The 13,976-nt window shown below is 49.9% G+C and overlaps 1 protein-coding gene across 4 annotated transcripts in view; it reads left to right on the forward strand.

The window, feature by feature from the left end:
- Positions 1-7,494: 7,494 nt before the first annotated feature.
- Sfrp1 (secreted frizzled related protein 1) overlaps positions 7,495-13,976 on the forward strand; it is a 136,675-nt gene continuing 130,193 nt past the window's right edge. For 2 of the 4 annotated variants that reach the window (XR_012441436.1, XM_074054612.1), the window contains exons 1-2: positions 7,496-8,247; positions 13,063-13,140. Coding sequence is in view for 3 of the 4 variants with exons in the window: in XM_074054612.1 (XP_073910713.1) it covers positions 7,704-8,247; positions 13,063-13,140 (622 nt within the window). In the remaining variant the exon portion in view is untranslated. Of the gene's footprint in view, positions 8,248-13,062; positions 13,141-13,976 lie in introns of all 4 variants that reach the window. The other 2 variants (XM_074054611.1, XM_074054610.1) reach the window with 2 other exon arrangements.

Here is a 13,976-nt window from a genome sequence, read left to right on the forward strand (position 1 = left end):
GGAGCAGCTGGTTGTATATTTATGGACCTAAATGTCTGGAAACCCCTTCACACCAGAGGAGTTAATGCAGAACTTGGAAAGCACTCCAAGACTAAGTGGCTCTATTTGGGAAATTGTTATTTATGGAGATTTATACTATGGATTAGGCAATTTGGTGGTCTAGACTACAGTTAAAAATAAATAAAGAACAAAAGGGCTTGATGGGCAAATAATGCTCTTCCGGGCGGGAAGCTATGGCTTTCTTGTAACACTGTGGTCAGAAGGATTTGGTAAAAGGCCACGTTTATGTGAAGACAGATATTGAGTCTGATAGTGTGAGCGGGCTGGACGATCACAGGCCTCCAGACACACAGGGACTGGTGTTTCCACGTGTGGGGAAGAAAGCAAGATCTGTTGGGTACAGCCTGACTCAGAGGGGCCACAGGACAGCCTTCCTACCTTCTCTCTCTCTCTCCCCTTCCCTCCCTGCCTCCCTTTCTCTCTCTTTCTTTCTTTCTTGGTATTAGGTTTTGAAATCAGAGCCTCACACTTGCTAAACAGGTACTGTATCACTTGAGCCGTGGCTCCCAGCCTTTCTTTGTTTTAGTTATTTTTCAGATAGGGTCTCATGAGTTTTGCCTGGGGCTGGCCTTAGATGTTGACTCTCCTACCTCTACCTCTCCTGTGACTGTGATTACAGATGTGTTCCACCATGTCTGACTTGTTCTTTGGGATAGGGCCTTGCTAAATTTTTGCTTCAGCTGGCCTTGAACTGTGATCCTCCTGTCTCTGTGTCTCCCCTTGTCTACCCTTTCTGCCTGAGAACTTGATTTCATTTGATTCTCTGAATGTTCTATACATAGTGAGGCTGATGGACCTCTATGTATCACTCTCCTAAGAAGTAGAGACCATAGGACCCCCTCCCAGTTGGATGCTAAATGAAGGGATATAGCATAATGTGGGAGCATGTATTGACACACCCAGTGACACTTAGAAACAGAGTGTCATGGATGTAGGGATAGAAAGCAAAGGACGATATGCAAACCCACAAGCACAGGGAAGAGTTTTCCAAGGTGATGCTTCTCAATCTTAAATATGCCCAGGATTTGCCTAACAATCCCATTAAAATGCAGACTCTGAATCAAGTGGTCTGGGTGGGGCCTGAGAGGCTGCATTTGGAGTGTATTCTCAGAAGATGCTGGTACTGCTGGTTTGGAGACCACACTTTGAGTAGCTCAGTAGTCTGGCACAATAAAAACTAGATCCTCAATTTCTGAACTTCCCAACTGTTATAAGAGCTGATAATTTAGAGATCTGTGCCATTTAAATTGGTTTTTAGTTGTCCAAAAGAGAAAATCCCAATGATTTTTGGATATAAACAAGAGACCACAATAGATTGCAGATCTCACCTAAAATAAGAATTTTGGGCTAGGCAGATCAAGGCTGGTACAGGTACGGGGAGTTGTTCTGACCCAGGCTCTTTCTATCTCCCTGTTCCACCACCCTTGTGTGTTGGCATATACGCTCAACTATGGTCTTTTGGTTGCAAGACAGCTGTTGGTATCACATCTGACTTCCAGGCAGGAAGAAGAGGGAAGAGTCAAGGTTCATGTCCTCTGTTGACGTCTGCTTCAAAATGCATTTCCACTTGCTAACTTCCATTCTCACTGGCCAGAATTGGGTCATAAAACTAATCTTGAGAAAGTGACTTGTTCAGTAAACACATGACAGCTGTGCACCTGCTGTGTGGCAGACATCAGAAATACAAAGGTAAAAAAGACATAGCTTCTGTTCTCAAGTAAGTTCTGGAAGAACTCCAGATGTGTAAGCAAGCAAAAAGAGTGAAGAAAGGTACTCTGACAATTGCAGTGTAAGGGGCCAGGGAGAGCCCAGATAAGGGCGGGTGGTGAACTGAATTGTAGACATGGGCTGGTAAGACAGTCTAACCTGTGGGGCCTGTATGAGCTCCAGCACACAGACACAAGCCTGGGACCTGCATGTCCACTTTTCACCTCTTGTCAAGTTCCCCCAGGGCTGGATTCATCTGACACACACCTGTTAGACTGCAAAGAGATTTTGTCTGTATCCATGCTTGGGCATGTGCCATACTGGGTTTGAAATACTTTTATATTCACCCTGGAAAGACCATGGAACTCTCATAACCTCCAAGCTCTGGAGAGGACCACAGACCTCTTGCCTCACACTTACTTCTCTGCCTCATCTGTATAGAGGAGCCCACTTTCAGACTTTTTTTTACCCTAGAGCATTTCTTCTGTGCCTCCTGGTGTTGGCAGGTTGGCTACACAGAGTTCCCGCACAGAGCACTGTGGTCTCTGCACCCCAGGATGCCCTGGGCTCCCCCTTTCCTTAGTCCCCAGTCCTCCATCCAGGACTGTTCTATCCTACTCTTTTCCATCCAGGACCCATGGAGAGGCATCTCATGTGCTTGCTGACCTCAGGTGGGCCTCTCCCCTTTTTCTAAACCACCTCTACCTTCTAGCCAGCCTCTAGGAAGAGTCTGGGAAGTGAGTTCACTGATTGCCAAAGGCACTCCATGTCTTTCTCCCCAGGAACTGACAATTAGCAATGGCAATCAGGTCTGTGCAAAGTCGACCAGATTTAGAATCCAAGAATCTGGGTTCCTGACCTGAGGTTGACCTACCCCAAAGTACTTTGGTGACTGGACTGCTGGCAAGGGTCCCTGTACCCTGAACTTCTGTGTCTTCTTCTGTAGATAGAAATGTTGAATTGCCAGCCTGGAGGCTTTCTGTCACCCCATCATGGTAATGTACTTAGAGTGTGAACAGAGAGTGACTGTGGAATGGCAGCCTGTTATCAGACAGGGGACTAGTCTGCCTTAGCCTAGGGAAGAGGGAGAGGGTGAATTCCCAGCAGCCCCAGGCTGGAGACCTACTGGAGGGAGTGCTTTCACAGCAGAGGGTAGGGGTACCAACTCTGCTGTCTGGGGAGGAGATGAAGGGCATTCTGCCCCCTTCTTTTGCCAGCACCTATTTATATCCCAGTTGTTCTCTGCTCAAACCCCTGAAGAGGGCGGGGGACCATCTGGTGTACCTAAGGAAGGGTTAGGTAAAGAATTAGCACATGGCTCTTTGGGGCATGTGTCCTGGTGCCGGGCCACCACCACCTGCAGCAATGCCAGTAGATTTATGAGCCTCCTGTCACCAAAGCATGTGCCACTTCACTTTCACTTCCCTGGGATAACCAGACAAAAGGGGTCTAAAAGGCCCATGTCTCTGGCTTGGAGCAAAACTTTGAAACTGGAGCTAGGACATGGAGCCAGGTGTCACAGTGTGGAGTCTCCTTCCTCACTTGCAGGTGCTGTCGGGTGTTCTGTATCCCAGTCCCTGCTATCACACTGCACTGGGCTAGAGGCTGTGAGATTTGGGCATCCAGGCAGGATTTAATTACAGGACACTCTGTTCCCTTCCCAGAACTGCCTGCTTCTTTCACCTTCCCACTTCCCTCACTCCACTGAATAGCCTACTCAGGGCAGGCCCTGGGGGTCCACAAGTGACATGGGCATGGCCTCTGTCCACAGTATTGGTTCTGGGATGACCATTCCCTTAGGTTTTAGATCTGGGAAAGATTTTTCTTTATTGAAGACAAGGAGAACTTGTCAGGGCTCAAGTGTATACCCCGATAAGCCTTCCTCTAACCTGCACTTCCTCATTTACTGGGGTGGAGCCATTACAGGCCAGGATGTAGAGATGTGTCAGACAAAATAAGTGAAGGTCCAAGCCTCTGGCTTCCAAGAGCTCATGAGCATTGTCACTTATACTCAGAAGTCAACAGTTATTATATGTGGATGTGAGAATGGTAATGATGTGTACAGGGGCCCTGGGCACAGGGAGGAGAGGGCTGCTAATCTGACCTGAAATGGAAGAGGGACATGATAGGCAGTCAGGCAATCAGGCACTACTGCCTGGAGGAGGCAATACTTGAAGGAGGACTAGGTGGGTTTGCCAGACACAACTCAGGATTCCCAATAAAATGTGAATTCCAAATAAACAAGGGATGATTGTTTTAGTCTAAGTATGTCACAAACATTACATTGCACATTACATTACTCATTGCTTATCTTAAATTCTAATTTTACTGGGCATTCTGTATTTTTATTTGCTGAGTCTGGGAACCGCATGGGTAGGGTTTCTATAAAGGCAATGGAGGGTGTCATAGATAGAAAACAGCATGGGTCAAGGTTATTTCCAGACATTCCCCAAACCCAGTAGCAAGTCAGGTCAGTCCTTGAAAGAGCCAGGATGCTTGATACTGCTCATCCACAGAGGAGGAAGGAAAAAGAAGCAAGACCATTTTGCTTCTAAGTGTCTTTCAAACTTGACTGAAAGTCTAACCCTGTGTGTGGCTCATGTGCCCATAGAAACTGAGATTAGCATCCTTTATTTCAGGAGGCAGAACAGTCATTAATAGCTCTGTTTAACAGGTGACAATGCTAAAGCCAGAGGGATAACAGGCTTGGGACCCCATCCTAAGTCTGTTAGGGTGAAACTGAGACAGGACCCAGTGTTTCCTGACTTTGGATCAGAATGCTTTTCTCTGCTTATACCAGATGCATCACTGCCCAGTCATGGACAGGAGCCCAGGAGGGCAGGAGTCCTGCTCAGAGATGCTAACTGATGGAGAGTAAGCAGTGCATGTTCTAAAAATCACTGGTGATATGATCATGGAACAGAGGAGGAGTGATGAACTGGGAGGCTCCTTTCCTCCCAGGTGTGTGGGTCAAGGCCACCAGGTAGGCACCTGGGAGGCCCCTCAGTGACCCTGCTTGGCCTGACAGTCAGCTTTGAACAATGCTTCCTTAAGCTGCTGTTATGAAGCAACAGGGAATGAGCTTCCAATTTTCATGTACAGGCACTTTGGAGGGGTGGAAAAATCAGAACTTTTTTTGAGATGAGAAATAATTTAACTTGTCCATGTTCATTTAAACCACTGGAGAAGGAGGGAGGCATGGACTTCTCCTGGCTGGCAGTTCTCATACTCAGGAACTCTGGGAGCTGGGTCATATCAATGGTCTTTGTTCTAGAGTTTTCTCCTACACACACACACACACACACACACACACACACACACACACACACACTTGCCATAAGAGATATAGAGATTGCATTTTGAGCTATAAAGATTTAACAACCTGAAAAATGACAAAATACCTTACACATCTCTAAAACATGAAGAGGGTTCTTCCTGCTCTGTCTGGCACTGTTTGGCAGTGTGTGGATTGACGTCTATCTGACCAGATCTTTCCTTTCTAGCTGAGTCTTGGAAGGAGCTAGAAGTGTACAGGATTTAGGACTCTGGGGTCTGCTACTGACACTGTTTGTTCTGGAGCAACTGTGTCCCTCCACAGCCCAGGAGGCTCTCATCTGAAGCAGAAAGACCACTGGAGCAGGGAACCTGGGTATTTGGGGTGATCAAAGTCAATGTGAGTGACCAAGACATATGCCAGATCCTCCATGAATGGATTTGCAAGGTTGACTCCTGACTGGTTACTTCCATAGCTGGTGGAGATGTAGCCTCCTGAACGCATTTCCAGAATTTTAATGGTGGAAATAGTGACCCAAGTCTCTGCCATTTGGGGAAATTGTGCAAACATGAGTGGGGTCAGTTAAGTTTGGATTCAGAGTGAAAGGATATTATCTACAAACACCGTAGTCTCCAATAAGTGAGTAAACAGACACATTTGGCTTGAGATTGAGGGCCTGGCCTGAGGAGAGAAAAGGACCCCTTACCAAACAGCATTTTTCTCTAAATGCCCCTTAAATGGAGACACAGTTGCCTGGTCTCCTGCGGTCTATTCTCTGTGAGGAATGTCTTCCCAGCTCCTCTGGCTGAGCATTGCCAGTTGTTTTGGGATTAACCCTTGGCCATCCAAGGCTTTGCTTACTGTTCTCTATCTCTTTCCTCTCTTCTGTCCCTCTGGCTTTCATTGGCCTGAAAGGGACAGAGAAGGTGGCCACCTGCAGATGCTTTCTGTGTGCATAGTGGAATCACAACCTCTGTGTGACCATGATTGCCTTAAGAAAATAGCCCTGTATCTTCACAAACTCTAGAGTTTTACTTGGAATCTGTCCATCAAGAAATTAGGTCTGCAGAGCTGTACAAACAAGGCAGCCCAGCAAGGCAGCACCTCCTATGGAGTTCTGTTGAGAGCTGAGAGCTGCAGTGCATTTGTCACACAGGGTGGAACCACAGCACTCAGATATGATTTTTAGCATCCTTGGCTTTTTCCCGCCCACACTTAAGGACACAAAAGTGGAGGCCCAGGAAGCTTCATGAATTGCTTTCAGTGGTCTCCTTCCCCTGGGCTGCTGCAAGCTCAAAGCAGCTCCTAGAGCTTGACCCTTCTCCGGATTATTTGAAACATACAAAGAATTCGGAGGAACTGGGAGGTGGAGGGTGGTAAGTAGACTTCTGTTCTTGGGAGCTGGATGAAACAGCCAAATTGTTTCTGCTGATATGTCAGCTTGGCTTTTGCCTTGGCAGGGCCCTTTGGCTTTGACTTGAGGCTCCTGGAGTGGGTCTGAATGTCACATGTATGCCAGAGCAATGGACTTGATATTTACACAAGCCACGCTGGTAAGTGCACATGTGTTTTTAATGCTTTGGCTTTCTACACCACAAACATGTCAACGCGTATATGTGTGTACACACAGATGTGCTGTCTGTTGGGCTGGGACTTGAATATGCTCTTAAAAATATATTTAAAAATTTTTAAACTGTCCTCCCAAAGCTAACACCTTCGTGAGCAACATTTCCCACCACACTGAGCAACTTTCACTAACTGCCGTCAGCAACGTGAAAGGCCACCATCAGGTGTCCAATCTGGAAAGCTACTGCATTTTGAATACACCAAACTGCCCCAAAGACCATCTTCCCCTGTCTTTGCTGGAGCCAAGGAGGACTCAGGCCCAGTTAGCCTAGAAACAACCAGTCTTTATACAACAGCCACAGAGCACCAAACCGTACAGAGTGAAGCAGCTAGTTGCTTTTAGGGAAAGTGTACAGAAAAAAAAGTCTTCATAAGCTCATGAAATTTGCAAGCATCATTACGGCTCCGTTTTTCTGAAAACTGATCCAAGTTAATTACAGCGTTAAACGTTCACTTTATTCGCCCCACACTTCTATCTACTCCCCCACTCTTTGCCTTTCCTTCCTGTTTTCTTTCTTGGTCTTATTTCTCTATATTTATTTTTTTGGCTTTGCTTTTTAAGGGGTGTTGACCTGTGTCTAGTTCTAGTAAACCGAGCCCTCTCGCCAGCGAAGCGATTGGTTAATTGCGCAGCTGACTGACGGGGTAATGAGTGCGGCTCCGGCAGCCGGGAGCTGATTGGCTGCGCGGGGAGACTCGAGGGCTTGGCCACCCGAGCACCGCGCACTCGAGTCCTGCAGCGCCGGGAGTAGGTGCCGCGCGCCCGCCCGCAGCCCGCCGCGCCTCTGCGAGCCGGGACGCCGCTCCGCCGCCGTGCCGCGCTCCCCTCCCCGCGCCAGCTCCCGCCGCCGCGCCTGCAGCAGGCCGAGAGCCGCCACCCGCCGGAGACCCCGCAGGAGCGCGCGGCCGCGGAGCCCGGCAGGGGTGGGGACGGCGCCTTTTGTCCCTGGAGATTCTTGGAAGTTTGCGGCGGGACGCGCTCGCAAGGGCAGCGCAGGCAGCCCCGACGTCGCGGGAGCGAGTGCGCCGAGCCAGCATGGGCAGCGGGCGCGGCGCGGGGGGCCGCCGCTGGGCCGCCTCGAGCGTGTTGCTGGCGCTGGCCGCGGGGCTCCTGGGCGCGAGCTCGGCCAACGAGTACGACTACGTGAGCTTCCAGTCGGATATCGGCTCGTACCAGAGCGGACGCTTCTACACCAAGCCACCGCAGTGCGTGGACATCCCGGTGGACCTGCGGCTGTGCCACAACGTGGGCTACAAGAAGATGGTGTTGCCCAACCTGCTGGAGCACGAGACCATGGCCGAGGTGAAGCAGCAGGCCAGCAGCTGGGTGCCCCTGCTCAACAAGAACTGCCACATCGGCACCCAGGTCTTCCTCTGCTCGCTCTTTGCTCCCGTCTGCCTGGACCGGCCCATCTACCCGTGCCGCTGGCTCTGCGAGGCCGTGCGCGACTCGTGCGAGCCTGTCATGCAGTTCTTCGGCTTCTACTGGCCCGAGATGCTCAAGTGTGATAAGTTTCCCGACGGGGACGTCTGCATCGCCATGACCCCACCCAATGCCACCGAAGCATCCAAGCCCCAAGGTAAGGGCGCCCCCGTTCCGTTCCCGCGAGCCCCTAGCCAGGGGGGCGCCTTCCCGGGGACACCCCTGCCACCACGTCTCGGCTCGTGCCTGCGCCCCGAGTCCAGACGTGCTGCTGACGTCGTCCTTAAGGCGTGCGGACTGACTCTAACCCTCGCCTCGCCAGACCCGGGTGCCCGTGATTCTTGCCCGAGAGCTGCGGCTCTGCTCCCGCGTCCCGCAAAGGCTCGGTCCGCCCGCTGGAGCGGCGCTTCTTGCGTTCCAGTGTCGCTTTTGCCATACCTGAAACAAAGCCTCACCCTTTAAATAAAAGTAGAGCTCTCCTCTCTTCTGCGAGGGTACCGAGTCTCCTTGCAAAGTTTTTAGCATCCTAGACGGGATGTCGCGTAGGAAAATGGCAAAGCTCAAAGTGAAGAAAGCTCAGAAAGGAGGATGCTGGGCGCAGCGTTGTTGATTTTCGTGGGTTCGAGAGGATTGTTTTCGAAAAACCCCTTTCCTTAGCTAGTCATGCAGCCCAGTAGCCCCTGGAGTGCTGCACATCTGGCTGAGAACAGTTTCCAAGTGGTGGGGATTTGTTTCTTTACCTCCTTCAGGTATTCACGGAGGCTTAGGGAACGGAATATCTCTTCTCCAGTATCTCTGCATACCCCCTGCTTCTCTCATTTACACAAATCTTCAGGTAATTAGAAAGATAAAAATGTAATTAGTTTATTGTTTATCTCCTCCAGAGGGGGTGGGGACCTGCAAATTGAGCATTGCAAGTTCCTAACAGCTCTGGACCTGAGGTTCCTCCCAGAACCCTCTCCTACTTAAAAGGTGGTTCTCCAATGGAAATTAAAAAAAAAAAAAAGAAATCTGGGGAAGCAATAAAAACAACCCTCCCAAACCCATCCCCAGCCCAGCCTGGTGGCCTGATTTTAGGGGAGTGAATTCGACCCTGAGTTCCTCCAAAGTAGGGATAAGGAGGGTAAAAATGTGCCGGTAATCTGGGGCAAGGGTACTGTACTGCTCTCCCCACCATGTGGCTGGCACAGGGGTGGAATCCAGAGGGTTTTTTGAGGAAGGCTGAGACTTCAGCTCACCTCCAAGTGCTTGGTGTATTTAACCTCTGTTGTTGACGCTCAAAAGAGGGGTGAGCAGTTAACAGGCTACCCTGGAGTGAGGATAGACGGGGACCGAGGGACACCCTGAAGTTTGACTGTTCTTGCTTATTTTAAGGAGGGAGTCAGGTTCAAAGTGACTGACGCTGGGTGGCATGGGGCCAGGGCGGGTAGGATAGGCAAGTGGTCTGTCTCCTGCCTGCAGTGGCCCGGTGGCAGTTCTGCTCTCAGGGTCAACTTTCCTGCAGGTGCAGCCCTCTGAGCGCGAGAGGGGAGCATTCCCCAGAGCAAAGCCCTTGGTGCTCTGTGACTTGGAGCCTTACCTGCTGCAGGCCGCAGGGCATTCTTCTACCATTCTAGCTGCTGGGTTAGCCCAGCCCTGCCCAGAGGCTGTGTCCACCTCGGTTACTGTTGGCCCTTTATGGGACCACTGGTGGACATAAAATGGAGACCTTTGGGCACACACTTTGTGGAAAGTGGCTGATGTCCAAGGGCAGTGTTGGGGGGACTGGATGGAGTAGTACTTGCCCCAGAGAGGGAAGAACCTTCCAACCTCAGCCCTCCAGAAGACTGCCCATGGATTCAGGGGACCCACCATTGCTGACCTTCTGGATGCCTTGTGCCCTGTTGGTCACTGCTGTTTCCACTGGTCTGCTCCTTCCTTGCTGCCAGCCCAGGTTGTCAACTGCCGCCACACAGTTCTTTGCTGAATGAAGAGAGAAAGGCCAGAGAGGGAGAGTCAGTTGGGAGTGAAGCAGGGCTTGGAGCAGACTCTCCCCTCAGTGATTTTGCTCAGAGCTATCTTGAAAGGGCTCATGTTCCTCCCAGGACTTCAGCTTTTGGTGCCAGGGAGCCCCATGTAAAGTCCTTTGAGGCTGCCTGGCCCTGACTGTCAGCTGAGCACTGAGGTGAGAAGGCACCCTGTGTGTGTGTCTGTGACAGAGAAAACTTCTGGTTCTCAGAGCCTTCTGGCTGATGCCTCAGGAGCAAGACATGGTAGTTTTGGATGAGAATAAGACCGGACATTGTATTATTCTTTTATTCACGTACCCCTTAGTCTTTGTATTCTTCAACATTAAAACTAAATTTTCAACACAGTGTCAATCTTTGCATACTTTAAGTTGGTTTCTGTTCCCATACTTGGGCACATGTAGTTTTGAGGGTACTAAACAGTCTTGTCATTAAGGGTAGGTTTGATAGTAAGAAATGAGTCAAAAAGTGTTTTTCTCCCCCAAGGCATATGTCTAAGCCACATGGGCTTCTGTTACAGAAGAGGCAGTAATTCCCATTCCAGGAAAGTGATTTCTAAATCTCGCACTTACATTAGACCCAGGCCAAGAAATTGTTCTTCTCCTTCCTTGGCAGGTTTCACGATGGGAATGTGGGAGAGAGCCGTCTAGTGTAGTTTTGTTGTTTAGGCATGTTGTTCCCTAGATCAGCCTGGCTGTTTTAGTTACAGGTTGTAGGGGCCAGGGTGCCCTTACTTCCCCAGAGCCTTGGCTTTTGGTGATCTGGTCACGGAAGATTTGGTGTGTGTGTGTGTGTGTGTGTGTGTGTGTGTGTGTGTGAGTGAGAGAGAGAGAGAGAGAGAGAGAGAGAGAGAGAGAGAGAGAGAGAGAGAACGCTAGGTATCTTGTGTATGTGAGAGAGATCGTCCTGATTCTAGACTTGGTCTTTTTCCTCACTCTCCCTTAAATATTTATTAATAAGATATAAAACCCTTTAGCTTTTTATTCATTTGCTTTAAACATTGTTTTAAAACACAACTTACACAGTGATTTAGTTCTCTTCTCAGATGCAAGCTGGGTGGATTTCCCGGCGAGGCAGCCTGCAGGGCTGTGGGGGACACACAGGGGCACAGATTAATATTGCGTTACACATTCCTTCTCTGGCTAAAGCCACTCCAGAGACTGGCTGCAAGAAAAGTGGAGATGAGGGAAAGCCATATTGAAAACATACAGCTCCCTGCAAGGAGCCTTTGGCTGCCAGTGGCTTCCAGGGAACCCTGAGGACCTATGGTGAATATGTGGAGAGTTCCTAAGAGACTTGTATTCAGATTGCCTTGACTTTGGTCAGCATTGTATTCCTAGAACCCTGCAATGTGGTAACTTCCACTTAAAAAAAGAAAAAGCGAACACAAAACCAACAAGACAAGGAAAACCCTAAAGCACAGTTCACACTCCTGGTTTGGGTCACATGCTTCTTTCCATGTTGCAGGTCTTCCTTTCCCTTTTTTCTCTCCATGGAAGCAAGAACCATGATAGGAAATTCTGGGTAAGGTTTTTCTTTGGTTAGAAGACATCCAGAATTCACTTCCAGAATCCAGTCTCAAGTTCTGGGTGTAAAACATTTCCAACATCTGGCCTAAAGGCAGTTATGCCATCCTCTGCTGGAGTGTGGTTCTTGGTGCCATGAAAATCTGGAAGGTATTTGGGGTTAATCACCCAGTACAGGTGAGAGAGGGATCTGTTAATACAAGGCCCTGCTGGGCTCTGCAGGGAGGTCTGGGGAGAGCAGTGATGGGTCACTGTGCAGCTCCCTCCTTCCACCACCTTGGGAGTAAGGGGGGCTTTGCCCATTTCAGTCTGAGCCATAAGGGGCTCCAGCAGGAGGGTAGATGTTGTAAGCAGAAGCCACAGGAAAGGGAGGAGGAGGACAAAGCAGAGGTGCTCAGTGCAGCAAACCTGGCCTGGCCTCCCATCCCCCTGGGTGTCCCATCTTGGATGATTTTCCTGTGGTTTTTAGCCACAGCCCAGCTTGGGCCTCCTGTGCAGTGTGGGATGTAGACTGTCCATAGAATGTGCTGGTGTTTTTCTGAGTGCTTCATGAATTCCCAGTTGTTTGATAGATAAAAAGGAGGAAGACAGTGATGACAAGCCAACAACAACAAACCTTGGAGGACTCTCCTGAAGTGCTCTTGTGTTCTCTCTGCCTTTCTGATGGAAGGAATCCCTCCAGCTTCAGCAGCATTTTGGCTTGCAGGAGGGCTCTGGCCCTGGCCTCAGAAACTTCCTCCCCTGGGGCCCAGTGGCCTCCCAGTGGCATACATGTCTGCCTGCACTCACCTCTTCAAAGCACTTCACAGTCGCTCCTGAAAGAGCCTCCAAAGGGTCCCTCCCCAGTCAGCTCTGTTTTCCCATTTGGTGTCTCCTGCCAGTGCCTCCCCACCCCCACCCAGCTGCCGACTTCATGCTCAGGCCAGCCCCTACTGCAGTGGGCTTTTTTGGAGGGGGTTGTTCAGGGGTCTGGGGCTAATATTTGTGAGTCTGACTGTATTTCTCTCCACTCCTAAAGAGCTGGCCAAATGATGGACCGTTTTGCTAGGAGTTTGCAGTTGGGAGGAGGGCAGGCATCGGGGATATGTACAGGAGAGTGGGAAGGGCAGGAAAGAAACGATGGAATAAATCTGTTTTGGTTTATAATCCAGCATTTTTCAGGACTCCCAGCAGCCCACAAATCATGATTTGTAGGACCTGTTCCTACCTACCTCCAAGAGCAGAAGTTTAAATGTGTCGTATTCAGAACCTGTAGCTATTCACCTACTTATGGCTATGGACCCTGGCCTCTAGGGCCCTTCTTTCTTGATTCTCAGGATACCCTTCAGAATTCCAGAAGACCTGTAGCAACTTTCAAACTGGTTCCATGGATGATCTCTTCCCCAGGGCTCTCCATCCCCATAACTTACAGCTTCTGTTTCTTCCCCTTTTCCTTCCTAGGTACAACTGTCTGTCCTCCATGTGATAATGAATTGAAATCTGAGGCCATCATTGAGCATCTCTGTGCAAGCGAGTTTGGTAAGACTGTGTTTCTGGCCACTTCTTGGGGATCTGGAATCCTTGCTTTCCCTTGTCCTGTGTCCCTAGTGAACAGGGAGCCTGGGGGTGGGTACCTCCTGTTGGCATTTTCCCTTCTCTACCTCCATTTCCATTCTCTGTTTTTCTGAGGCAGAAGTCTCTGGATAAGGTAGAGAACTGACCACTTTATATTTAAGTCAAACTACTTCTGCTCTTTCCTGTGGGGTGTCATTGAACAGATTTGGGGGGACCCTCCTGAGTGACAGAGGGAGAACAGACGAGGAGACAGGTGGACAGGAGCCAGGGGAACACTAGCTCTTCAGAAACTACAAGGAGATACGGCCCCTCTCAGTACTCCAGAGGCTGCCCTGGTGGGTTCTTTTTGATATCCACCCCTAGGTGTCAGCACTACTCTACCCAGGGGGCCTTCCTCAGAGGGAGACTTCAATACTTAGGGGCTTCAGAGTGGAGACTCCCCCGCCCACCCCTGTCACATTCTCCCAGACAAAGCAAATTGACATCTCCACAGGAGCAGTTTTCCTCCTTTCTCCCCCACCACTCTGGATTGAGAGAGAATTTTCAGTAGCACCTGCAGCTAGCTCCCAGAGCAGGGCTGGACTGGACCTGAGAGGGCAGATACGTGGGATCTTTGGGGAGGGTCTCTCATAGTCTGAATCTTGGAAGACCCAAGTTCTAAAACCCCTGTGGGTAAATGTGAACTGTGTGCTGTTGGAGGCCAGCTCCCTTCCTGTCTCCTGCCCCTGCCCTTCATGGATGCAGAGGCAACCTAGTTCGCTGACGGACAGGTTCAGCTTGATGCAGAGCAATGTGGTTCT

Source organism: Castor canadensis, chromosome 14, assembly GCF_047511655.1.
Source record: "Castor canadensis chromosome 14, mCasCan1.hap1v2, whole genome shotgun sequence".
NCBI lineage: Eukaryota > Metazoa > Chordata > Mammalia > Rodentia > Castoridae > Castor > Castor canadensis.